At 41.4% G+C, this 27,436-nt stretch overlaps 1 protein-coding gene across 1 annotated transcript; it reads right to left on the bottom strand.

Annotated features, from left to right (window-relative positions):
- LOC117657120 (putative lysosomal acid lipase/cholesteryl ester hydrolase) lies at positions 1-24,855 on the bottom strand. The gene is made up of 10 exons (XM_034405270.2): positions 24,766-24,855; positions 23,992-24,098; positions 21,994-22,111; positions 17,631-17,829; positions 15,797-15,906; positions 13,114-13,250; positions 11,305-11,451; positions 9,422-9,493; positions 7,538-7,603; positions 1-1,167 (listed from the first exon to the last, which is right to left on the bottom strand). The coding sequence occupies exons 1-10, from the start codon at positions 24,776-24,778 to the stop codon at positions 931-933; spliced, it is 1,206 nt and encodes a 401-aa protein (XP_034261161.2). The 5' UTR covers positions 24,779-24,855; the 3' UTR covers positions 1-930.
- Between the last annotated feature and the right edge of the window lie 2,581 nt (positions 24,856-27,436).

Genomic DNA, 27,436 nt, shown 5'->3' with positions numbered 1-27,436 from the left:
TTCAAATTAACTACTTTATTGTTCAGTGTCTACTTCACAGCAATCTTCCCAGACTGGCAGTTTGGGAAACTAAACTGGCCAAACTAAATAAGGTTTAATGGCAATCAAGGGGAGGTGTCAGACTTTGTTCTCTTGTACCTGTGTAAAGATTACAGACTAATTCCCTGCTTAACTCCTCCTCTGGCTCAGACAATCTCTCTCCGATAGTGTGGATGATTTCAAAACGGATGTACAAATGCATGTTTAACAGCTCATTGCTGCTTCCGTAATTTGCCCCATTGTTACACCCCCACTCCACCACTTGGATTACAAAGCATAACATTATTAGCAAAGCTTCTAATGCAGAGAATTTGAATTTTAAAAAATGCCTTATGTTGTCCAGCATCTATACTGGCAGACCACTCTGTTACCTTTCTTAGTAAAATACAGTAAAGCAGACTAAAGGAATATCTTTATAGGTATAATACATGTTTAAAGTGCCAGTTTAGCTAGAATAATGAAATAAAAGAAACCTAGTCTGTAAAATTATTTTCCTACAACAAAAGGTTTTGTTCAGCCACATTGAGTACAGCAGAATAGAGCATTTGAGGAGGGAAAAATCAGATACAGGTACCTTGGAACAACTATCTACATATACATAGAGGACGTTAATAATATATCAGCTAATCTACTCTGGAAACTTTGATTTACATGCATTTCTGTAAAATAAGCAACCAAGCAAAGCAATGAACTAAACAAGTATAAAAGTAGCAAACTAGAGAAAAAACTAGAAAACATGAAATGTTTACTTTAATCTTGGAAATTATGTAAAGGGTATGAATAATTTATTTTCTAATAATCTCATTTCATTTAGAAAGCTACATGCTAAGATTTCAAGAAACAGGCAAGCGGCTGAGAATATTGTTTTCTCCAGAGATTCCAACACTGATATTAATGCTTGTGTTTCTGCATCAATTCAAGAATATCGGGATAACAGCGTTGTGGGGCATCCAAACCCAAGATAGGATCAAAATGTTGCCAGTCAGGAATATCTGTATAGAAAACTAAATAAGTGATTCGAGTCATCAATGATTCAATATTTCTTCTTTTTGTAGCAATATCTTTTCCTCCACTCCACATGGCTACTGGCACATGAACGTCTTCTATTTTATAAAAGGGAGGTGTTGTCTATGGATGAAAAGAAAAAAGAGAATGTGATTTGAGAATCATCCACTGTGCAAAGAAGTTGTCTGATGGATTCCTGGAATGTTGATAGCTGGTTAAACTCATCGTGAAATCATCTGTCAGAATTATCTGCCAATGACGGCAAAGATATGATGAGTAGGTGACTAATTGCTAACCGATGGCATCAGAAAGCAAGAGGACAGCAATATCAAGAGGATGTCACTAATAGCTTTGCTTAAAAGGTTCTTCCTCTTCTGCGCATGTCTAAGATGGCGTTCCGGCGCTGAACTCCGGATCCTTGGGGGGCGATGCCTCGGCTCGGGGGGACTTCGGGGGGGTCATTTGAACAGCTATGACCCCCGTTTGGGAAAAAGAGTACCTGGGGATCCCATTGAGAGCTTTGTTAGCTCTCCGGACCATCCCAGCTCCGAGGAGGACGACGTTGAAGCGCTGGCGGGTGAGGGCGTGCGGGATGCGGCCTGCGGGGGCGGCACTGGCACCGGCGGCTACGGGCGGTCGCGGCGGCGGCGGTGGCGGCCCCCTGACGACGGCGACGTTTGAGGCCCCTACGGAGGTTCCCCACCCCCCTGGATGCCTTGAGGAAGATCTAGAGGCAGGGGGCGGCTGGGGGCGTCCGTGGGGAGGCCGATGGCGACGGCGACGATGGTGGCGGCGGCAGCCGCGGCGGCGGCGGCGGCGGTGATGGCAGCTGATGTCGGGGCGGCTCCCAGCGGCTTGCGGACCTGAATTACAGCATAGGATTCTTCAGCAGCAGCCTTAGACTTAGCTCTGGGAGATTGGAGAGTGTTGGACCCTTGGGGGAAGGGTTACCTCCATGGGGACCCAGAGACACCCCCCCCAGGACAAGCTGGATGGGGGGGGGGAACGAAATTGGGCAGCATTATCCATCAGATAATGGTTGAGGGATTTACAGGGGTCGGAAAAGAACTACAAACCTATGCGGCTTGAATTTCCCCTCCCTCTTCCATCCTTTGGACCGAGTTTAGGCCTATGGGCCTTACTACGGTTACAACTACCCATCTACTTTGGCCTGCTGAATTATTCCGAATTTTCCCCCTTTTACATCTAGCCTGTCTGAACTCCCTGCCATGTAAAATCTCTTCGATGTGAATTTACGAACTTAAACCTCCTTCTGAGCAGGATACTTGGTCTCCCGGATGCTACTAATCCCAGGAGGGATACTGGTTCTATGGACATAAGGCCAGTGGGAGGCGGACTATGGCTATCCCCACGCCCGGATTTCCATCAGAGTTTCCATAGGTGGCCTAGGTGAGAGCATGGCTGCCCTGGAAACCTCCGTGGTCGAAGGATATGCACCTCCTTGGCCATTGTCGTGAGAGGACAATGGGCTTGATGGCCTAACCATGGACTAGAATTTTTCCCTATGCCTGTAACATCAGCAGTACTCCCTTCCCTTGGACTTTGTCTCCCCTGATGACGATATGTATTCGGTGTCGGAACTCCTTGCCCTGCGAGATTCTCCCCTCTCGCAGGTTTGGCCCTCCACATTATCGAGGGCCTATCTCGATGACGGACTTTGGAGTCCAGAGAGATGGCATGGAGCAAGGAAGAATTTGTGGGGTTTTTTAGGGAATTTTTTAAAGATTTTAAGGGGTTCTGGGAGGGGGGTTTGTAATGATCTTTCTAGAGAAATTGGGAAGAAGACTCTGGGGGATGGGGGGGGAAATCCACCAGGGTCAGAGCCGAGCCCGGCACAGGGTAACGATTTGGGAGGTGTTGGTCGAGGGACTGGGAAAGAGATGGGGGACGATACCTATGAGGTCTGTACCATCTGCACGGTAGATGGGAGGGGCAGATATGGCGGGAGCAGAGGACCATATCATGTGTTGGGGGCTCGCACTCGCTGTTTGAGAGCAATTGCGTGCCCCGGTCCCCATGGCTCCTCTCGGAGACTAGGTGGCTTAGACACTCAGGATCTGGGCCTTCGGCTGATGTTATGCAATGCCAGGTCCGTGGTTAATAAGGCCCCCCTCATTCACGATCTTATACAAGAGGGAGGAGCGGACCTGGCGGGTATTACGGAGACCTGGTTGGGCCCGGAGGGTGGCGTCCCTCTGGTTGAAATGTGCCCACCAGGCTTCAGAGCATTCCATCAGCCGAGGGCCCAGGGGAGGGGCGGGGGGGTGGCGGTTATTATTAACGAGGATCTGGATCCGAGGGAGACCACTGTGCCTCAGATAGCCGGATGTGAGTCCCTCCTTGTGAGGTGGGGCCGTGGGGTTCAGATGGGCTTGTTGCTTACGTACCTGGCTCCCTGCCGCGTGGCAACAGCCCTACCTGAGCTACTCGACGTGATAGCCACGGTGGCAGTAGATACACCCAGGCTTTTAGTCATGGGTGATTTCAACTTGCCATCCGTTGGTGAAACGTCTGAGGTGGCTCGGGAGTTCATGGCTTCCATGACGGCCATGGACCTGACCCAGTTAGTTCACGGCCCTACTCACAGGGGAGGTCACACTCTGGATTTGATTTTTGTCTCTGGCCAGTGGTTGAGTGGTCTTGTTATAGGGGATATAGACATGGAACCCTTGTCATGGACTGACCACTCACTCCTTCGCCTAGATCTTCGAACCGCGACCCCTCGCCGCAGGGAGGCGGACCCAATTAGATGGATCCGCCCCAGGCGCCTGATGGATCCTGATAGGTTCCAGACGGAGCTTGGGCCATTTCCTGAGGATCTAGCACATGACTCGGCCGAGGACCTGGTAGCCGCCTGGGATCGGGCGGCTGGTGGGGCCTTGGACCGAGTTGTGCCTTTGCGGCCTCTGACCCGATGCCGATCCCGGGCGGCTCCTTGGTTTACTGAGGAGCTGAGGGAAATGAAGCGCCGGAAAAGACGCCTGGAGAGCGGTTGGAGGGCCAGTCTCGCTGAATCTGATCGAACACTGGTAAGGTCGCATATTAAGACCTACCTAGTGGCGATAAAGACGGCAAAGTCTAACTACTTTTCCGCCTCTATTGCGTCATCAGGGAATCGTCCGGCCGCCCTGTTTAGGGTGACCCGCGCCCTGCTCCATCTGGGAGTGCGGGAGGATCCCTTAGAAGGCAGGGCGGAGGATTTCGGACAATACCTGTATGACAAAATCGCTCAGATCCGGGGGGATTTGGACTCTGACTGGGTAGATCAGGGCAGGGTGACGAGGAACAGTCTTGAGAATGTTATCTGGGAGGAGTTTGATGCTGTGACTCCCGATGATGTGGACAGGATTTTGGGGAGACTTAGTGCGGCCACATGTTTACTGGACCCGTGTCCCTCCTGGTTGGTACTGGCTTCCCGGGAGGTTACACGAGGCTGGCTCCAGGGCGTCATTAATGCTTCGTTGAGTGAGGGTCACTTCCCCGCTGCCCTGAAAGAGGCGGTGGTGAGGCCTCTCCTCAAGAAGCCGTCCCTGGACCCAGCAATATTGGCTAACTATCGTCCTGTCTCCAACCTTCGCTTCATTGCGAAGGTTGTTGAGAGTGTGGTCGCGCAACAGTTTCCACAATTCCTGGAGGAAACATCCTATCTAGATCCGTTCCAGTCGGGTTTCAGGTCTGGGCACAGCACGGAAACGGCATTGGTCGCGTTGGCGGATGATCTCTGGAGGGCTCGGGACAGGGGTTACTCCTCTGTTCTGGTCCTATTAGATCTCTCAGCGGCTTTTGATACCATCGACCATGGTATCATGCTGCACCGGCTGGAAGAGTTGGGGGTGGGAGGCACCGTGTTGCGGTGGTTCTCCTCCTTTCTCTCCGACCGGTCGCAGTTTGTGTTGGCAGGGGGGCAGAGGTCGACCTCGAGGCCTCTCATTTGTGGAGTGCCGCAGGGATCGGTCCTCTCGCCCCTTCTGTTCAACATTTATGTGAAGCCGCTGGGCGAGATCATCCGTGGCTTTGGGGTGAGATACCACCAGTACGCTGATGACACCCAGCTGTACATTTCCACCCCAGGCCACCCCAACGATGCCCTTGAAGTGATGTCCCAGTGCCTGGAGGCTGTGCGGATCTGGATGGGGAGGAACAGGCTCAGGCTCAACCCTTCCAAGACTGAGTGGCTGTGGCTCCCGGCATCCCGATATAGTCAGTTGACTCCATCACTGACTATTGGGGGCGAGTCTTTGGCCCCCACTGAAAGGGCTCGCAATCTGGGAGTCCTCCTGGATAGGCAGCTGTCTTTGGAGGAACATCTGACGGCTGTTACCAGGGGGACCTTTTATCAGGTTCGCCTGATTCGCCAGTTGCGGCCCTTTCTTGATCGGGATTCCTTGTGCACAGTCACTCACGCCCTCGTCACCTCTCGCCTTGACTACTGCAACGCTCTCTACATGGGGCTCCCCTTGAAGAGCACCCGGAGGCTCCAGCTGGTCCAGAATGCAGCAGCGCGGGTAGTGATGGGAGCAACATGGCGCTCCCATGTAACACCGCTCCTGCGCGAGCTGCACTGGCTCCCGGTGGTCTTCCGGGTGCGCTTCAAGGTGTTGGTTATCACCTTTAAAGCGCTCCATGGCATAGGGCCTAGCTATCTCCGAGACCGCCTGCTGCTACCGACGACCTCCCACCGACCCGTGCGCTCCCACAGAGAGGGCCTCCTCAGGGTGCCATCAGCCAAACAATGTAGGCTGGTGGCCCCCAGGGGGAGGGCCTTCTCTGTGGGGGCTCCTACCCTCTGGAATCAGTTGCCCCCGGAGATAAGAAGAATCCAGGACCTCAATGCCTTCCGTCGTTCCCTGAAAACCCATCTTTTTCAACAAGCCGGGTTGGCCTAAGAAGAAATTTTTAAAATTTTAAAATTTTTAAATTCTTTTAATTAGTCTGTGATTCTTAACTTTCGGGCCAAAATTTATATATATTTTTAAATGTTTTAATATTTGTATCCTATGTTTTTTATCTTGGCTGTACACCGCCCTGAGTCCTCAGGGAGAAGGGCGGTATATAAATTGGAAATTAAATTAAATTAAATTAAATTAAAACTATTAATAGCTTTCCATCTCCTTCTTCTATGGTCTTGCAGCCAGATGATACTGTCTTAATTTCAGGTGTTTAGAGAAAGTTAACATCTAAAATTAAGAAACCATCATTTGATTGCAAGACAACAGAGGAAGGGGAGGGCTCATCAACCAAAACAGCACATGCTGTTATTAAAGGAGTCATGGAAAATGTCTTGCTGTCTTTGAGGATACTGAAGTTTAACTAGGCTGGAAAATTATTTACAAGGGAAGAAATGAGGGCTTTCCTAGCAAAACATCTTTATTTTGTTCTTTGAGTGTGTGATTGATTAATTGTTTGATTATCAAGGGCTTATCTTGGTCTTAAAAATCTAGGATATTTACAGTATATATGCCACAAGTAGAAAAAAGTAGATTACAGAAATATAATTCTGAAATGTGTTAGAAATTTCCACAATAGCTCAACATTCATCCCTGGTATTTTTTCTGTCAATTATGTGGAAAAAAATACCAGTGTAATTCACTCAACACTGTTCCTCATCCCTGAATGTTGACAGAAAAGCTGGATTTTAACAGCTTTCCAAATCTTTTGCCAGCAAAGCAGCCATCTTGGCCTTGGGAGTTCCAAGAAAGACAGTCATAGCAGAGAATGTATGTTTCTGAATCCCCATCTGTCCTATTCAGTTACCAGTTACCACCACATTTTTTTGTTCAGAAGTCGCTTTTGCTATGGTTTTGCTATCCTCTCCTTCGGTTCTGAAGCATCCACCATTACTGTTTTAGGCAGGGGTGGGTTCTACTTACCTTTACTACGGGTTCGCAATGGGGCCGCATGCACGCACTTGCTTTGCTCACACGTGCGGGCGCTCTTCTGCGCAGAAGCATTCTGATGACATTGGGACCGGTGGGCGGAGCCTCCCGCTGGTTTTACTACCGGTTCTATAGAACCGGTGTGAACCGGGAGCAACCCACCACTGGTTTTAGGTCTCTATCACTTGAATGCTCTATAACTTCTTTGAGTTCAAGAGAGGAAGAAACAGAAGAACAAAGTTTTGACTGGTTTTGAGATATAGAAAGGAAAAAGCAAATCTAGGGTCTGAAACAGCTTCTCTTAGAGAAACTGTAAGATCAAAGTGAGAAGTTGGACTCAGCCTACTTGAAACTTCATCTCTGTGAGACTCAGGAGAAGATGATGTTTTCAGAAAGATGGATAGCTACCCCTCCCCCATACAAAATAGAGAAGGATACAAAGATCTATCTCTAAATGTTTACATATGTAAAGTTGCACAACTCACATTTCAACTAATTGTGTATTAGTTTGGAAGTATTCACAGCTGTTGAATAAATTATAGGAAGTCAATAATATTTCATTAGATTTTTTTTTAAAAAAACATACTTTTTCTTACCGTGTTGTATACTTCCCTGTTCTTACGACCATAGTCATAATATTTAAATTCCCCAGAACGTATAATCTAAAAGGAAATGAAACTATTATCTATAATTTAAAAATTAATCATGAAATCTTAATGCTAAGAAATATTAACACGATAGATATATAGACGTATGCACAACACTTTTATCTGGAATATTACAAAAAAATACAAAGTTCTTTAAAAGAGTAAAAACAGTAAACAGTGAAAAATAATATTTACTATTTTATTATTTTTTTATTTTACTAAGTATGTAAGGTAATAGCATAAAGAATAAATTTTAAAACATTAAATATGTACAACTAATAAAAGGAACTAACCCAAATGTAATGTGAAATCTTAAATCAAAAATAAAACTCCTTGGGAAGATAAGGAATATCTGAACAGACTTTCACATGGGAACTAAGTATAGTGAAAGAAGGGTTGTCGGAAATAATTTCCTCCTAGATTTTGAAAATTTACTTTTATGGTAAAAAGGACAAGATGGGCCCATACATGTCCACATATCCTAGATTTTATCACATTTATTTATCCAATTTATATAGCCACCTGTCTCAGAATGTGACTCTAAGCAGTTGTACAATCAAAACAAAAGCAATAAAAACATTTTAAAATAATCAGAAAAAAACAAAAGCAAAAATATGCTTTTAAGTTGAACTCGGGTACAAAAGAGCCACCCGTGTTAGTTTTATAACTTAGTTTTGTACAATAGCATATGGATTTCCACCTTTTTTGTACATTTTAATTACTGCCATGTAATACTAACTTTTGATTGCATGATTATTGCTATATAGCCAAAAAAGTGAAATCACAGCTAAGATATAACTTGCCAGAGTCCCCTCTTAGTGGCCTCTCTATTTGGTAATGATGAGAGAGAGAGTTCCTTGCAGGGGTGAAATGCTCCCGGTTCGGACTGGCTCAGGCGAGTAGGTAGCGATGGCGGCGGGCAGTTCGGAGAACTGGTAGCAAAAATCCCTGCCCTGCCCCCATGCCCAGCTGAGCCGCACGATCATCAGAGGCTTTTTTTCTTTTAAATGCCTCTGACAAGCCAAGCTCTGACGACCCAAGCTCTGACGATCCCAGCAGGCAACTTAGCTTGGATCGTCAGAGCCATTTAAAAGAAAAAAACTGTTTTTCTTTTAAATGGCTTTGACGATCCAAGCTCTGACGATCCCAGCTGAGTTGTCTGATCATCAGAGGGTTTTTTAAAAACCCTCTGACGATCAGGCAACTCAGCTGGGATTGTGAGAGCTTTTTGAAAGCATTTTTTTACATGGTTTTACATGTAAAAAATGGTTTTAAAAGTAAAAAAAAAATTGGCCATGCCCACCCAGTCACATTACCCCCACCACCAAGCCACACCCACAGAACCAGTAGTAACAAATTTTAGATTTCACCACTGGTTCCTTGATGTCAGTTTAGAAATCATCTGTTTTTGTGCAAAAATCATTTGTAAAGCACTAACAGTAAAAGAAACACTTTCATGGTAATGAGGCGGTTATTGTATTACATTAATTGGATTTCTCAGGAAAGCACTAGAACCAGAGACAATACACTGACACCAATTTTATTTTCTTTTTAAAATCAAATATCAAACAATTTACTATTAGGTTTGGCAGCTATAAGGAGTAGGACTCTTAGATACCATGTTCCTTGACCAAGGAACCGCATTCTCTATCAAAAAACATTTTATTAAAAAATGTAAGCAAGTAAAAAAATGTTAAAACTGCATGACCAATAAACAAACAAATAACCCTATTTTTCATGTCTTTTATACTCGTACAAACCATTTAGTTAAGTATAACACTTTGACATACCAATTTTGATTTGCCTTGAAAATAAACTTTAACCATACTCTACCTGACTCCAATGTTTCAAGTTTTTTACTGATGTAAAATCAGGAAAGATCCCAGCAAATACATCTGCCCGACTCTGAAAAATAAAAAAGAATTTACATTTTTACCCTGAGGGAATATATGAAAAAATTACTTATTGTTATATTGTTGTAAAATACAAAGAAATTGGGAAAGTCACTGTTTCCTCCCATACTTCAATTTTCAAAAATAAATTGCACACAACCACAGACAACAGGAAAACACTATTGGAGCAATATGTGATTTCTTATTATATGCCTTTAAAAATGTCTCCCCAAATGTTTATAATAAATTTTCCCTGAATTTGTGATGGTGAACTGAGGGCCAGTTCACTAAATTTCAGTCAGTCTCAATCTGATTGGCTGGAGAGAACTAATGACATCATTCAACTTTCTCAATATATAGAATGGAAGTTGCAATGGCTAGTAGCAGAAAAGTTATAAAATTTCTGAATCTGTTTGGGGCCAATTTTTTTTCTAATTTTATTCGTCGAACAGAAATTACCAATTTGAACAAAAAAAATAAGAAAATCAGAATGTGATAGGGACGATAGGCATACCAGTGCACATATACATGCCCCCTTAGGGAACCTCCTAAATATGGAGTGAGATCTACAGAAGTTAAATTAGAATTAAAACTATAAATGTAAATGGCTGAGACAACTGAATCAGGTAAGATATTCCAGACTTTGACAATTCTGTTACAAAAATCTATTTTTTTTACAAACAAGTTTAGAAACATTAAGTTTAAAATGGTTATTCACATGCATTAGATTACAATTAAAACTTAAAAAGTCATTTACAAGTAAGCGTTACTATATACAATTTTGTATGCAATACCTATGTCTGGCTGCAAATGTCGCAGTTCTAAACTATCAAAAGTAAGCCTAGTAGTATAGGATATTCTATTATGGAAAGAATGCAAGACTTTTTTTTTGTAGATTACTTCTGAACTTGCTCTATTGTATTAATGTCTGATTAGGATGATTAAGGATTCCAGACACTTGAACATTATTCTAGGATTGGCCCAATGTATGTTTTGTAAGCAATAATGAGCTACAGCTATACAATATTTCCAGAAAGAAAAACTTCATAGAATGAAATTCACAACTTGTAGTGAATTTTGAAAATTTGGTTTTTGAACAATGATGTTACAATGAACCTTGGAACATCAATTGTTAAAGATGAGTTGCACCTTTGATGCAATCATTCAGACCAGGTCCTTGGTCTTGAATGGTTGGTTTGAATAACTCTTCACTAAATCCAATTTCTGAAACCCATTAAGTTTCCTATATCCTTAGAGAATATCCAATTCACTCTTCCATTTCTGCATGTAAATAATCTGACAAATTTCGAACACTGAACCCAATGCAATATATTTACTACTTTTTGAAGGAGCCAACTCATCCTTTGTTGTCTTTTATCTCATTGCTTCCCTTCAATCAACACTATAAGTTTTGGTCTACATTTCTCAATAAATCATCCCTCTAAACATTTACACAATTTTGTTATTGTAGACACAAACACAGGGCAGGTTTTTAAGAATTGGTTTTTCCTCCATCTTTGCTTAGTGTGTCATTTTGTGCCCATTGAGGCAACACAAGGTTTTCTCAGAGGGGGCCCCAAGTTAAGAGTCAAGCTGGATGAATCAGGGAGTGGGACAGATTCAGGCTAGGTAAAACACAGGACGACTTCTAAAATTCTGCTAAAACAATCTGTTTCAATTTTTGAATTCTGGGAGTTCAAGTCCACATAGTTTAAAGTATAATTCTAATCTTCCAGTGGGCTGTGGTTTCCTGATCTGGTATTCTTCATTTGGCTAAAAGTACCTTTTTTGTAGAAAGTATAAATAAAAATAGAGCTTACTTACTACATTTAGATTTTTCTTGTTAAACCCTCCTGCAAGGAAAATGTTGTTTAGGCACAGTCGGTCAATCCCTGGATAGCTGCATGCATGGATCATGCTGATTTTTACTCTTTCACTTAAAATGGAAAATTCTTTAGTGCCCCATATAAGCTGCAAAATAAAAATGACCCATCAATATTCTAATTCCAAGCATCTTCCTCCTTTTCAGCATCAATTTTACTTTCCCCGTATTAAATTTATTGTTGGAAATCCTTCTCTAGATTTCCCCCATCTGATCTTTTTCACACATCTCTATAGATTCACATTTGGAAATTTTATAGATTTCAATCAGAACAATTCTGCCCTCCATTGCAACACAATTGGAAAAAACGATTTCTAAACAGGAAGGAAAAAAAATGTTTCTGTTGTATTTTTAATTCTGCTTGCTTTTTTTCATTTCATTCTGTTTCAATTGTAAGCCACTCAAAATTATGTGCAGGTAGTTCTCACTTAATGACCCTAATTGGGACAGGCAACTCCACTGTTAAGTAAAATAGCCAGTAAGTGGAAAATTGTGTGGCTGCAACTATGCTTACCAATTGGAAACAGGCAACACTACTCCATTTCACACCTTTGCCTTTATCTCCTGACATGTTCCCTGTCCTTTGGAATGCTAGAGTGTCTGCTAACTGTCTTGTACACATTAAATGGAATATGATCATCCTGGCAACCTGAGATGGTGGGACAGTTTCTGGCTCCACACCATGAAGGGCTTTCAAGGCTGCTGGGGGTTCGTAGGGGTTCGGGAGAACCTCTAGCTAAGATTCTATGAAGTTCAGAGAATCCCCAAATCCCACTCCACCCCACCCCTCCCAGGAGTCCCCACAAAGCCTGTTTTGGATGCAGATAAGTGCAGGGCATGCGTGTCAGGGAGGGTGAAAAATGGCCTACCAGAAGTTTGGGAAGGCCTCCTGAGGGCCTCCCGAGCCCAGGGAGGCCGGGGAGGGCAAAAATGCCCCACGCTGTGGTGCAGGATGCCAATTAGGCCACGCCCACCATGGCCATGCCCACCCAGCAACCGGGCTGAGAACCCCTTGCTAAAATTTTTGAAGTCCACCCCTGTTTCAAGGTGATAATTAATAGCTTGAATTAGACTCTCAAACCAGCAACCAAGGCAGTTTGGGAAATAGTGGTGTTACCACATGTGCCACCATAGAGGCCTTCAGAATTTTGCGTTGCTGCATTCTACACCAAGTATAGCTTTCAAATTTTCTTCAAGGATAGCCCCTATAGACTACTAAAAATCTTGTTTCTGATTTTCTTTCAATTTTAATCTTTAAAACTTTGGCAACAAACGTACCTCAATAAGTACAGACATTTCTCTGTGTCCTAGAATATATGTGGGTACATAATTTTGTATTTACTTATTTAGTCAAGTTTATATAGTGTACATTGGAGGTGGTGACCCTTTGAAAGTTGTGTGCAATGAAATTTCATTTGATGTATGTTGATTAGTGTACATTCAAAGTCACAATAAAGTTATTATTCTATTCTATTCTATTCTATTCTATTCTATTCTATTCTATTCTATTCTATTCTATTCTATTCTATTCTATTCTATTCCATCCCATCCCATCCCATCCCATCCCATCCCATCCCATCCTACCTCACCCACGCCCACTCTCTGATTCTGATTCTGATTCGAATTCTGATTCTGATTCTGATTCGAATTCATTCTAGACATACAAGTTTTCGGTGTTAAAATCATGCATTGGCCCCCTATAGCTATGTTTAGAGCATACGGGTAGAACAACTGAATAGGTAAATACCTACTTCTTTGACTCTGTCTGGAATTCTTCCAAGTACACCAAGCGTCCCAGTAATACCTTTCAAGGAGTAAGTAGGTGTAAGGCTTATAAAGAGCTTCACTCTATCAGTGAGGCAGGGCAGGCTCGCAAAAGCCACAAAACCTGCAGAAAGGATTAAAATGGCAGGATTGCATGATTCCTCTATGTACTTTTAGTGATGGTCTGAATCTTATCCCCCTTTTTGAGAAAATCTTTCCCCGCCCCACATACATACACAGACACCAAAAATTAAACCCCACAATTTTTATATTTCTAGTCATATCTATAGATGAGCAGCATACAATGCTATTTTAGCACTTTCCTTATTATTTGTCCATCTACTGTTTACTTTAGCCCTAAACTCTGGAATCTTATCATACCTATCTGGTAAAGGACTTGGTAAGAAAAGGAGAGAGATTGCAGGAACCAAAGAAACTACCAACATAGGAGGTGTAACAGTTGATGGTGACTAAAGTTGATCTAGTTACTCTGTCACCTGCGTGACTACTTCATATCTAATCTAGGCAGCATATTTGTCCTGATAAAGATCCATTTGATTCCTTTATTAGGGTACAATATTGGTGCCATCTTCAGTTCTCAATAATGTCTCAAGAGATTTTGCTTCAAGGACTGAAAGCAAATTTTTTCCTCTAGTTGGAGTAAATATCTGTTAATTAATGTCAGAAAATAGTTGTCCATGCTGGAAACAGTTAATTCTTAGAATATTTCTGTCAGCTCACAACTCAGCAAGATTTTTTTTTAGAAGTAGGTTATACTGGATGCAAAGATTCTAATGGATATTCAACTTCTAAATAAGAAGCCTTGATAGAAATTGTGCTGCTGATGTTATCTGATTCGGTAATGAAACGTCTACAAGAAAATCATCAAGAGTCCCACAAATAAGAAGTCTAAATATAAATTAATTTGGGGAGCAATATTATGATACTACCTTCTTTTTTAATCTAAGGGAGAACATTCATATTTTGAGAAGAGCACCACTTATTACAAGAAAAGCAGGGGTGAAATGTTCCCAGTTTGGACTGGATCACCCGATCCGGTAGCGATGGTAGCGGGTGGTTCAGAGAACCGGTAGCAAAAATCCCTGCCCCTCCCCATGCCAGCTGAGCTGCGCGATCATCAGAGGCTTCTTTTTTTTACTTCTAAAAGCATTTTTTCTTCAGCCGAAAAAAATCTTTTAAAAGTAAAAAAAAAAAAGCCTCTGATGATCACGCGGCTCAGCTGGGATCGTCAGAGCCTTTTAAAAGCATTTTTTCTAAAACTTCTTCGGCTGAAGAGGTTGTAGAAAAAATGCTTTTAAAAGGCTCTGACGATCCCAGCTGAGCCGCGTGATCATCAGAGCCTTTTAAAAGCATTTTATTACAACCTCTTTGAGGTTGTAGAAAAAATGCTTTTAAAAGTAAAAAAAAAAAAAAAGTTGGCCACCCCCACCCAGTCACATTACCCCCCCCCCAGCCACACCCACAGAACCAGTAGTAACAAATCTTACATTTCACCACTGAAGAAAAGTATTTTGGAACTGTTTTCCAACTTAACCACCACTGTCTGAAAAGCTCCATACCTTAGGGAGCAGAAGAATTAAAAATAGTAGTGATCTAGGAACGAGAATGTGAAAAAAGCCAAGGCCATAACAAGTTTCAAGAGTGAAAAAAATTATGAGGAGAAAAAGAGGCAAAGGAACTAGATAAATGCTCTGCAAGGAGCCATCTTAATGCCCCCTCTGCTGGTGAAAGACTTGCCAGCAAGTTATAATACTGTAAATTGAAAATCCCAAAAGTGATACTTTGGTATCACTTGGCAGCTAACTAAATATGTGGCGGCTTGCCACAATTGGCACCAGCAAATGTTCAGAAAGTAAAGCAGACATTTGAAGCCGATTGATCTCAGAAGAAGCAAAGTGACCCAACCTGAGTAAGGTGCTTTAGTGCATTTCCAAGGGCTACTCTGTATTGGCTGAAATTGCATTTATAAATTCTTGACAGCCATCTTTATTTTATTTTATTTTTTTAAAAAAATTTTATACCGCCCCCTCTCCCGAAGGACTCGGGGCGGTGAACAGCCAAAATTAAAAACACACAATACAAACATTAAAATACTATAAAACGAAATTAAATTTATCTTTGGCTTCCCCAATTTAAACACCCTTACTCATAAAATTCCCCAATTAAAAGATTTTTAACCCAGCCCGGCTTGCTGAAATAAAAAAGTCTTCAGGACCCGGCGGAAGGTCCGGAGGTCCGGGATCAGTCGTATCCCTGGGGGTAGCTCATTCCAGAGGGCGGGTGCCCCCACAGAGAAGGCTCTTCCCCGGGGGGTCACCAGCCGACATTGCCTGACCGACGGCACCCTGAGGAGGCCCTCTCTGTGGGAGCGTATTGGCCGGTGGGAGGTTATCAGTGGCAGAAGGTGGTCTCGTAAATAACCGGGTCCTAAGAATATCTCTCAATAGCCCTTAATCAGGATAGATTTTGAAGGCTTCATAGCAGAGACAAAGAATGCTGGGGATAAATTGATGTGAAGAAAAACAAAAAAATTTACATAGATATTTTCTTGCAGTTGTTCAATCCAATTGAAAAAGAAGTGTTGGATCTTTCTTTGGTAAACGGAGAAAAACAGAAAAAAGCGATGCCAAGACTATATTCTTAACTTACCTATTCCTGCTCCTTGGGAATGGCCAACATAATATAAAGAGTCTTGTTTTGTTTTCTGTAGAATGAAATTTATTGTTGCTGGTATATCATAAATTGCCATTTCATGAAAACTGTAACACAAAAATACATAAAAATACACAACTGTAACTTTATTTGCTTCTTACTATCCCTGGACCTTAACGTCAAGGTACCTGATCAAGGCCTCGACCATACACATGCTGTAATTGTTCCCATTTAACAAATTAATAATTCAAAGTAGATTTGTTCAGAACAATGTCTATCTGGTATTGGTAATAGTGGTTTAGTTGGGCCCTGGTTGAAGGCTCTTAAAGGATTTATATTATTCCACTTTATTGTATTATTTATATTATGGTGTACTATACTGTGCTATGCAGTGGTGGGTTTCAAATTTTTTTACTACCGGTTCTGTGGGTGTGGCTTGGTGGGCATGGCAGGGGAAGGATACTGTAAAATCTCCATTCCCACCCCACTCCAGGGGAAGGATACTGCAAAATCACCATTTCCTCCTGATCAGCTGGGACTTGGGAGGCAGAAAATAGATGGGGGTGGGGCCAGTCAGATCACCACATAGTAGGGGCTGAGGGTGAGATCTATTGTCCCCAATCATCATCCACTAGAATCAACTGATTGGATAATGTAGTTTTTAATATATTCACAGAGGGAACTTATCAATTTCCTGGTTCAATCCAATAAGGCAAACGGTAGAAGCCCTGGTGGCACAGAGGTTAGAATGTAGTACTTTGGACTAACTCTGCCACAGCCGGGAGTTCGATCCTAGCAGGCTCAAAGTTGACTCCTGAGGTCAGTAAAATGAGGACCCAGAGTAGTTGGGAGTAATATGCTGACATTATAAACTGCTGAAAGAGTGCTGTAAAGAGTGTGGTATAGGGGTAGGTTCCACTTACCTTTGCTACCAGTTCGCAATGGGAGCATGCGCGCGTGTGCGCTCGCTTCGCTCACATGCGGCACTTCTGTGCATGCGCAGAAGCTTCTGTGCATATGCAGAGCGTCCGTGATGACGTTTGGGTGGGTGAGCAGAGTCTCCCGTTGCCGTTACTATCAGTTTGCAAGATCCGGACTGAACCCACATCTTGTGTGGTAAATAAGTTTAAGTGCATCACTACATTTTTAGCTTTCCTTAAGATTTCCTTCATGGGAACCTGTCACTTACAGTTCAAAGATTCACAACATGAGAACTAACAGACCTATTTGATTCTTACTAAACAAATAAATATTCCTTTTGCCCATTCCTGTTTCCTAAATCGACCTTTCCATGTTGTTCAGTGACACCTATTTTTGACTTTAAGCCTACTTTTTTGTGTAGTATATGATTCATTACAGAAGGAATACCAGAACATTATTTAGTAATATCATAAGATGGCCATATATAAGGAATATGTGTAATATTTTTTCCATATCCTAGATATCTTGATTATCAAAGTTCTTCTTCTAACCTTAAATTTATATTCAGAAGCTTCAGTAACCCATGAGAAATAAACAAATTGAAATTTACATATCTTTTTTTCTCCCTACTTTCTGCCTTCAAAATTTATACAGAATTTTTGCCAAGGCAACCAAAAAGCTTTTTAATGAAGAAAACTGGAATAAAAATATATCATGGTTAAACCAAATAACATGTTATTTTTATGTGTTTCTATTTTGTGACATTTTTGAATAAATGTAATTATTGTATCCATTTTAAACTTGGCTAATATAATATGCAAATGTTTATTCTTAATTTACATTCACTCTAAAACAATAAATTTGTAGAATTGACCAAATATTTTCATTATCAATTTTCCTTGAAATTTACCTGAAATTCCAGAATTCTTGCTGCTCAATGGAAAACTCCTTGTGTCTTCTAGACCAAGTGGTCCCTCTAAAATTTATTATCCAGACATCATAGCCAGCATCTGCTAGGAAAAATCCCAGGCTGTTGCTAGGAAGATTTGCGATCCAACATCTCCCTTCCCACATAAAGCCATGTGTCAATAAAACAATTGGTCTGGGCCCTGCAAAGGAATCCAAGAATACATGATTGATTGTATGCTATCTATAAGTACAACACTCCTCTAGAAAAAGTGTATTATTCAAGGAAATATATTCTGCCTTGTTTAAATGCCTTTACAGCATCATACCGGACCACCCCAACGATGCCCTTGAAGTGATGTCCCAGTGCCTGGAGGCCGTACGGATCTGGATGGGGAGGAACAGGCTCAGGCTCAACCCATCCAAGACCGAGTGGCTGTGGTTTCCGACGTCCCGATATAGTCAGCTAGTGCCATCGCTGACTATTGGGGGCGAATCATTGGCCCCACGGATAGGGCTCGCAACCTGGGTGTCCTCCTGGATTCACGGCTGTCGTTAGAAGAACATGTGACGGCCGTGTCCGGGAGGATTTTCCATCAGGTTCGCCTGATCCGCCAGTTGCGTCCCTATCTAGATCGGGACTCCCTACACACAGTCACTCATGCCCTCGTTACTTCTCGTTTGGACTACTGCAATGCTCTCTACATGGGGCTCCCCTTGAGGTGCACTCGGAGGCTCCAACTGGCGCAGAGTGCGGCCGCGCGGGTGGTGATGGGAGCAACATGGAGTTCCCATGTAACACCTTTCCTGCGCGAGCTGCACTGGCTCCCGGTGGTCTTCCGAGTGCGCTTCAAGGTTCTGGTTATCACCTTTAAAGCGCTCCATGGCTTAGGACCTGGTTATTTACGGGACCGCCTGCTACCACCAATAGCCTCCCACCGGCCAGTATGCTCCCATAGAGAGGGGCTCCTCCGGGTGCCGTCGGCCAAACAATGTCGGCTGTCGGCCCCTAGGGGGAGAGCCTTCTCTGTGGGGGCACCTACGATTTGGAACGAGCTCCCCCCGGAGATACGTAGGATCCCGGATCTGCGCACCTTCCGCCGCGCGCTTAAGACTTTTCTATTTTATCAAGCTGGCCTGGCCTAAATCTTCCCCCTTTTTAAATGTGGAAATTTTAAATTTTTATATTTTAAATTCGTCTTATTTATAGGGGTATGGGTAAGGCGTTTTAAATTGGGGAGCCATTTTGGATTTAATTCTGTTTTAAACGCATTTTAATTGTTTATATTGTATGTTTTTTAATTTTGGCTGTTCACCACCCCGAGTCCTTCGGGAGGGGGGCGGTATAAAAATCTAATAAATAAATAAATAATAAATAAAATACTTACCTTACGGTTTTGTAGAGACCTGGATGAAAAGGTCAAAATATAACTTGGACCCTTGCTCATTTGTTGAGGGCCCCATAAACCAAATGCTTCTGTTTGCAGGATTATGGGTGATCTGCCCAGAGAGCCACAAGAACCTCGGAAAAGATGCAGCTGGTGTAATGTATTCTGAATAGGCGCTACATATATTGCCACACCAGTGGTAGGTTGCCCCAGGTTCGCACCAGTTCTATAGAACTGGTAGTAAAACTGGCGGGAGGCCCCGCCCATCAATCCCGACGTCACCAAAATGCTTCTACGCATGCACAGAAGAGCACGCCCGTGGCCCCGTTGCGAACTGGTAGTAAACGTAAGTAGAACCTACCCCTGTGCCACACACACTGTCAGCCACAGTTTGCCCTTCAAATCCAGATATCTGCAAAACCTTAATTGTGATACACTAATCTACCACTGATATTTCTTTCAGAATATCTGTAAACTGACCAACTAAAACAACTTAGGCAATAAATAAATAAATAAATAAATAAATAAATAAATAAATAAATAAATAAATAAATAAATAAATAAAACCAGCAATAAAATTGCATAACAATTGAGCATATTAAATATATAATAACATAAGAGGATCGATAGAGCTATACATTACTTATGTAACTCCCTAAAATCATTCCTGGAGCCAAAATCATTCTGGTAACTTGTGCACCCACCTTATCATCAGTATCATCTTTACAGTAGCAGTCTGGCTATCATATTGTGCTCCAACTGAAGCTTCCAAGCTGTCCTCAGAGGCAACCCAATGTACACCATATAGCAGATTTCAAATTTCAAATCTTTATTGTCAACATACATACAATGAGATTGGTTGAGCTCCCTCAGTGCACATATTCAGTTTGTCAGGTGCACATTGCTCCTGTCAAAAAGGTTTCCTGGTCCATGGAGCGCTGTAATTTCTCTGGTGATTACTGCTGGAAGAGCACTCTTGGATGTGACTCACAGCTGGCTTTTCTTTCTATCAATGTGAAGTAGAACTAGGAAGAGGCACAAGTCATGGACCAGCTCTTTGGGGTGAGCCTGACCCCATCAAGACCAAGTGTCAGGATCAAAGTTAATGGATCCCCATAAAGTAGCAATTCTAATTGTCAGTAGGATTTTATCTGAGCTTGTTTTGTCCCAAGGTTGACTTAGCCTTCCATCCTTCCGAGGTGAGTAAAATGAGGACAAATTGTTGGGGGCAATATGTTGACTCTGTAAACCACTTAGAGAGGGCTGTAAAAGCACTATGAAGTGGTATATAAGTTTAAGTGCTATTGCTATTGCTATCTAGTCCCTTGCAGCCTCCAGTACCAATTCAAAACTTCACTAACTCTTTTAATATTCAATATTCCCTACTGGAGCAATCAATCAAGGCTTGACTGCTCTCCCTTCATGATTACCAATAGGGACTACTCACGCAGGTGGGAGTTATTTATGAATAACCATGTAGTAATGTTTACTACAAGGATGCGGTGGTTCAGTGGCTAAGATGCTAAGCTTGTTGATCAGAAGGTCAGCAGTTCAGCGGTTCGAATCCCTAGTACCACATAACGGGGTGAGCTCCCGCTACTTGTCCCAGCTTCTGCCAACCTAGTAGTTCGAAAGCACGTAAAAAATGCAAGTAGAAAAATAGGGACCACTTTGGTGGGAAGGTAACAGCGTTGTGTGCACCTTCGGCATTGAGTCATGCCAGCCACATGACCATGGAGACATCTTTGGACAGCGCTATTTTTTTGGCTTAGAGATGAGCACTGCCCCTAGAGCCAGAAATGACTAGCACGCATGTGCGGGGGAATCTTTACCTTTACCTAATGCTTTTAAAAGGCTCCGAGGATCCCAGCTGAGTTGCCTGATCGTCAGAGCCTTTTAAAAGCATTACTTTCAGCTCTTGATGCTAGTTTAGGAATATACCATAGTTCAGAGGTATCAATCATATGGTCCATGGGAGGATAGGCCCAGAGTTGTCCCATCCAAGAGATCGTGAGGGACCAGCCCATGCCGTCCCAGCCCCACCCAGCCAGTCAGCCAGTCAGGCCACACCCACACTAGCCCCCAAGGGCAAAAAATCTTGATATGGCCCACGATGGGATTGAGTTTGAATGCTACCAAGGAGTCTAACAGAATCAGGAGAGATGCATTACTACCATCTCCATTAGAATGAGCAGAGCAGTTTCTGTCCCATGACCAAGATTAAAAGTAGTGAAGATGTTACTTCCCCTGGAATCCTTTATAATGGGAACATTTTCTTAACAACTTTTTCTAAGGTTGGAGATTAAGTGAAAGTTCTCAAGAAAGCTGGAATAAGGATTGTTCCCTTTAAAAGAGAGGCCACCATGTTTCTTTCATGACAAGGCAAATGGCATAATTTTCCCTCAGAGAAACCTTAACTATCTCCTGAATCCAGCCACACGTGCTCCACCTGTAGGAGCCAGAAGGGGCCTGGATCCAGATCACCAGAGGCAAAGCTCTCACTACAGGGAAACCTATCATTTCTTTGATTCCACAAGTTCAAAGGAATCTTGGAATGAACCACCCATCATAATATACCGCTAACACCTGCACATTGTAGAATGGTAATATAATATTCAAGCCAAGTATCTACAGCTTAAAAAGAAGCTCTTTTCCGAAGTTGAAAACAGAAGCAGCTTTGTACTCTTCCCCTGCCCCCAAAGCAGGGGTGGGTTCTACTTACCTTTACTACTGGTTCACAATGGGATCGCTCGCGCGCTTGCTTCACTCACATATGTGCCTTGCTTCTGCGTATGCGCAGATCGCTGGTGATGACATCCGGGGTGGTGGGCGGGGCCTCCCACTGGTTTTACTAATGGTTCTTGTGAACTGATCCAAATCAGGGGCAACCCACCACTGCCCCAAAGGCAGAGTGAGTTTTTCATGACCACTTGAATATATATGTAATCCAAGTGTGGAAATGCCACATTTCAGACTTACCTTCATGCTGGGGACAGTGTTTTCCACAAGGAATTCTATTTAACTGAAGATAATAGCCATCATCAGTCAGAACTTGATACTCTTCACTGGGATACCCCCAATATTGGATGATTTTAGGCTGTAAATGAAATAGATTCTTACTCAATAATTAATGTGAACAGCTATTTTCAGTAAGTTGAATAGACTTCTGCTCCATATATCTTTGTGGGTTTATCTTCAGATGTAGTGAGTTAGCAGTCCTGGAAAATTAATCCAGATGGAACATGCAGAAATTATAAATACGGAACAGTTAAAAGCTATGCCTGAACTGCATGTTATATCACAAACAAACCAATTAAAATATAGTACAATTAGCTGACATTTCATGGGTGTAGTAGCAGATCTTTTGTTGATTTGCTGCTAAAATTTGTGTGATAAGCCAATGATTCATCCTGAGAATGATGGGTGGAATGAGTGCTCTTGTCATAGTGGCCTGTGTTTCTCTCCATGCACCCCAGGTATCAGAGAGCAAATGTCCAGGGCTCAGGAATCCTGGTTGTTTTTGGTTAGTTTTGGTAAAGCTGGCTTGATGTCAGGGTTCTAACCAATGCCCTAATAAAATCAGGAGCCTCAAGCTTTTTGTAAGCTTGAGGCTCCTGATTTTGGAAGAAAAATCCAATTGTTTATTAGTAGCGCCATGTTGACATGACCTAAGTGAAACCAGCTCTGACTTCACCCAGTTCGCACTTTGACTCTGACCCTGTTGCCCCCTCCCCCCCCCAAGGTGTGTCACCAGTCACATTCCCCAACAAATCAATTTCACGGGTCGTAGAAGTCACTCCCTCTGGCCATTGCAGGTCTCCGTGGAGATGACCTTGAGTTCACTGGCTAGGATGTGTTTTGTTTTGACTGAGGTGTGAATTTTTCGGTACAGCTGCGAGGTGCGATTTCCCATCCCCTTGCCTATGGCAACTCAGGAGCAGATCAGGAAAGCTTCACGAGTTGGCAGCTCTGCTCAATGAGTTACTCCTTGTAATGATGTACTGTTATCTCTACTGGGCAACAGAATAGAACATGTTCTGGTTCTGTCATATTATAATAAAATAATGTCAACATAAATGGTGGAGCTTCAGAACAAATAGATTTTTACTTCAGAAGTTGTCTCAAAGGTGCTTTTTCCAAAAGGCAATGAGACTTTCTTAACTTTTTCTTTGAAACATTTTGTTTCTCATTTCTCATAAGAAAAAAAACAACAACATGACAGTCCAGTTGCCTTTTTTGAAAAAGAACTTTTGGGACAACCATGACCTGGAGTATTCAGAATCTCCATAGATACTTTAGAGACCTAGGCTCCCTTTAAAAAGCAGGAAGCAGGAATTGATCCCAGCAAAACCTCTTTTATTTACATGACTGTGAATTACTTTCATTCACAGTCAGCAAGGTTTGTCCAAACAGTTTTTCAAAGGAATATTTATCACATACATTATCTCATTTGGCAAGCTGCCATGTAACTTGTTTCCAAATGCAGAGTAATACAAAACTTGGCACAGAGTCTCTTAGAGTCACAAACTGAACTTTTCACTCTTGCAACTACCGAACGAACAAATTGTTTCCTGAAAAAGCCCCCTCCCAATTCACTCTTCTTTTGTTTCCTATGGGAGGGGCCAATCATCTCCAAGGTGTGGCTTTACTCCCAAGTTGACCCTGCTTTCTGAGTTGTTCTTGTCTTCTGGCAGCTCTGTGCATATACACACTGGGAACGGGTTCCAGGTGTTCCTCTGCCTTGCTGCTGTCTATCTCCCTCTCTGCCTCCGATGCAGAGCCCTCGTCTGAGCTTTCCCCAGCCCCCAGGACTGGCCTATGTTCCTCCCCAACCTCCTCACTGTCTGACTCTGCTGCCAACTCCGCTGGCCGCCGGCAGGCCACAACAAAGACTTAAGATGGTCTTGGCATGCCAAGGACAGAAGCAATGAACACAATCACAAAAAAAAAAAAAATTGTTTCATGTATACAACTTACAATCGTCATGAATCCTTCAGGATTCAAATGTCTTCTATTGAAAGAATATTCTGAATTTGTAGTCTGCTGGATTAAGCATGCCAATGCCAGAAACACCCACATCCCACCTGTGGGTAAAATAATTATGTTTTAAGATTACAATTTGAATGTCTAAAAATCTTCAGGAATCTTTTTTGACAGGTATTAGAATATATTTCCCAAAGGCCTGGCTGTATTGTCTTCACAACTAAAACAATTTGGCAACATTTATTAGTTGGCATTTCCTAGATTTATGCTCTGAGAATGGTTGACCATTCTCAATACAGAAATTATACTAATAAAAACAATCTATTCTTTAAAAAAAACTTATTTACAGTCCAAAAATAATTTAAAGTCATTTAAGAAAATATTATTAAAACAAATCTTTTTTAAAAGGCAAAGAAAAAGGCAAAGAAGGTTTTGTTGATAACTATAAAACCTGTTTTCCTGCAATATAAATGTATGTATGGATTGAAGTATGTGATATGTTTTCCTCATTCTCATGTACTGAAAATGAAAATGAGGTACATGAGAATGAGGAAAACAAATCACATACTTCAATTCACACATACATTTATATTGTAGAAAAACAGGGAGAGGTATTTCAGCTGTCCTATTTTTTGGAAGCATTGGATAATTATCATTCTGAAACCTGACCCTTTAAAAGACTCAAACTCCATAATGCCCAGCTAGAATTCTTGATCAGTTATGTCACTGTAAGAAAATTAAATTCAGTTGTAAAAGTCTAATGCTTACCTGTTAAGTTCATTGTCCAGGAGACCTTGAATACTGAACAGATACTGCATAAAGTTTAACAGAATATAGTAAAGTACAAGTAAGTTGGTGAATGTAACAATTTATGTGATTATACATGATGATGTAAGAGCTAAGCTGAACAAATTTTCTAAGACATTTTGAATACCCTTAGGTTAAAATCTATATCAAGTTTAAGTTTTAAATTGGCTGACTCAGGGAAGCAAAAGATAGAATCCAGGAAAACAAAAACTTCTACCTAATTGCCTAAGGCTGCTCATTACCTGTATGTCTCATGATGCCTAAGGATGTTTATTATTTATGGGAAGAAAAGGATTTGGACTTGAAACAGCTTGGGCAAGAAAACCTGGATGGTGCCTCTTTATGAGATTTAAAAAGTAGGTTGCTAAAAGATTTGAAGGCTCCTTTTTAAATTCCAAAGAACAATGAAAAATTAAATCATGCAGTGCCACAGGAAAGATTTACAGGTCAAAGCAAAAAGAAGGAATATAAAGTTGGACTATTTGACCAGCAATGAAATATTCGTTTGATATTTCTGTAATTCGTAATGTACCTTTTGGTGAACTAAGATGGAAAGTATGATGATGATGTATATAGATTCTATTTATTTTATCCATTTCAAATATTTATGTAGCTGCCCATCTTGAATGGAACTGTGGGCAGCTGCTAATCAGCAATTAAAACAATATCAATAATAAAATAACAGAATACATAAATAGATTAATACCACAAACAGTAAAAGCTGGCACAGATAAAAATTAGATCACAGTTAGGTTCTGGGCAGAAGAGTGTTTTCTATTTTTAACTTTAAAAGAACTTGAAAATTTAGTACATGTAATCTTTGACTTACAACCAGAATTGAGACTTGCAACCAGAATTAGAACCAGAAGTTCCATTGCTAAGCAAGGAGGTTGATTTTACAACCTTTTGTAAAGCAAATCCCTTAAATTGTTAAGTGAATCCAGCTCCCCTCATTGACTTTGCTTGTCAGAAACCAATCGGAAAGGTTGCAAATGGGCGAACACATGACCCTGGGAAGTTGCAATAATCAGAAGTACATGCTAGTTGCCAAGCACCCAAATTTTGATCATGTGACCAGGGAGATGCTGTGATGGTTATAACTATGAGGATTGGTTATAAAGCACATTTTTCAGGATTGTTGTAACTTTGAATGGTGGCTAAACGAATGGCTATTCAGCTTATGCTCATTGTGATGGATGTTGGAAGCCATTTCTTTATTATTGTGTTTGTTGACTTTTCTTTTTCTTTTTTCTTCTGGTTTAGTTTCTGGTTTTTCACTATGTTTATGAAAACATCAATAAAATTATTAAAAAACAAACGTTTACAATACAGTTTTGGAATTAAGTAAAAATAGCTTCTCACGGGTAATAGAGCTGTTTTATTTTTTACAAGATATAACTCAGATTAATAATTTCATGATTTCAAACACTGGACAATAGGAGAGACTAAAAATTCTCAGTAGAGGAAAGATACACCGGGCTGCAATACTGAAAGAGGCTTTTAAAGGATGAAGTTAGAAAATAGTAGCCATGATATCAATGTCAGTAATGATATCAGCTTCTATGGATAGACTATGTCCAAAAGATATTATTGAAGAAATATCATGTGTAAAACAATTTTTTTCTGACAAGGTGGCGATGCTATCGAAAGTGGATTTACAGCTAACAGGCCAAGAGAATGACTAAAAAAAAAAAAAAAGTTTCACTGGATCTAGAAAATGTTGTAAAATTTAAAAAGCAAATACAAATAATAAACCAAGGGATTAATCTAGATATTTTTTTCCCATTTGATGTTCAAAAGAATCTCATTAAAGCCTGGAAAAACTTTGATGGGAAAAAATGAGCAGAAATCAAATCTTAAGTCAATATTTATTTATTTCCAAAAATTTATATGCCGCCCTTCTCCCTAAGGACTCAGGGCGGCGAACACAGGTTAAAACATACAATAATAAAAGGTAATGTAATTAAAACCCAGTTAAAACAATGACAATAAAATAATAAAACCCAAGGATCAGGGTCAACCCATTTGTTGAAACAGCCAAGTCTTTAAGTCCCAATGGAAGGAGCGGAGATCAGGCGCCATCCGAAGCTCGGTGGGTAACTCATTCCAGAGGACAGGAGCGCCTATATTTGAATGAACTAAAGAATAGAAGTCAATGGAAGGAATATGAAGTTGGTTTAAATGATCAAGGTTAAAAAAGATATGCTGTTCCTACCCTTTTTGGATTTTCTGTTGACACCAGGACTGAAAAAAAAAAAAACATGGTTCATGGATTTGTTTATATATATAAGAGACGGAAAATGGGAAGAAGAGATAAATGTTTCTGACCTGAGAAACATTGAAGAGTTAGCTAAATTTATATATAGTTGTGATAATTAGAAGTCATTTTTAATATATTTTTATTATATTCTTATTTTTTCTTATTTTTTCTTTTTAATTATACTTTTCACTCCTCTCTATCTTCTTTTGAGTTTAAACTACCTTAGATGTTACTATTATAATCAAAATGATTACTAATTATATACATAAGGAATTATTTCCATTGTCTTTCTGGCTTCTCTTTATCCTAAACATTCTGAAAAGTCCTTTAGCCTCTACCCTTGTTGAGAAAGATATTATCCCTTTTCTTGTC

The sequence above is a fragment of the Pantherophis guttatus genome, chromosome 6 (assembly GCF_059756535.1).
Source record: "Pantherophis guttatus breed Tessera chromosome 6, ASM5975653v1, whole genome shotgun sequence".
NCBI classification, from domain to species: Eukaryota; Metazoa; Chordata; class Lepidosauria; order Squamata; family Colubridae; genus Pantherophis; species Pantherophis guttatus.
Note: the sequence above shows the minus strand (reverse complement) of the source record. Positions and strands in the feature narration are given on the sequence as shown.

Coding starts and splice junctions, on each gene's coding strand:
- LOC117657120 (XM_034405270.2), bottom strand. Junction 11,452..13,113: donor TTCCAGACAGAGTCAAAGAA/GTAGGTATTTAC, acceptor TTTATTTTGCAG/CTTATATGGGGCACTAAAGA. Junction 9,494..11,304: donor ACAAGAAAAATCTAAATGTA/GTAAGTAAGCTC, acceptor TTTATTTTTCAG/AGTCGGGCAGATGTATTTGC.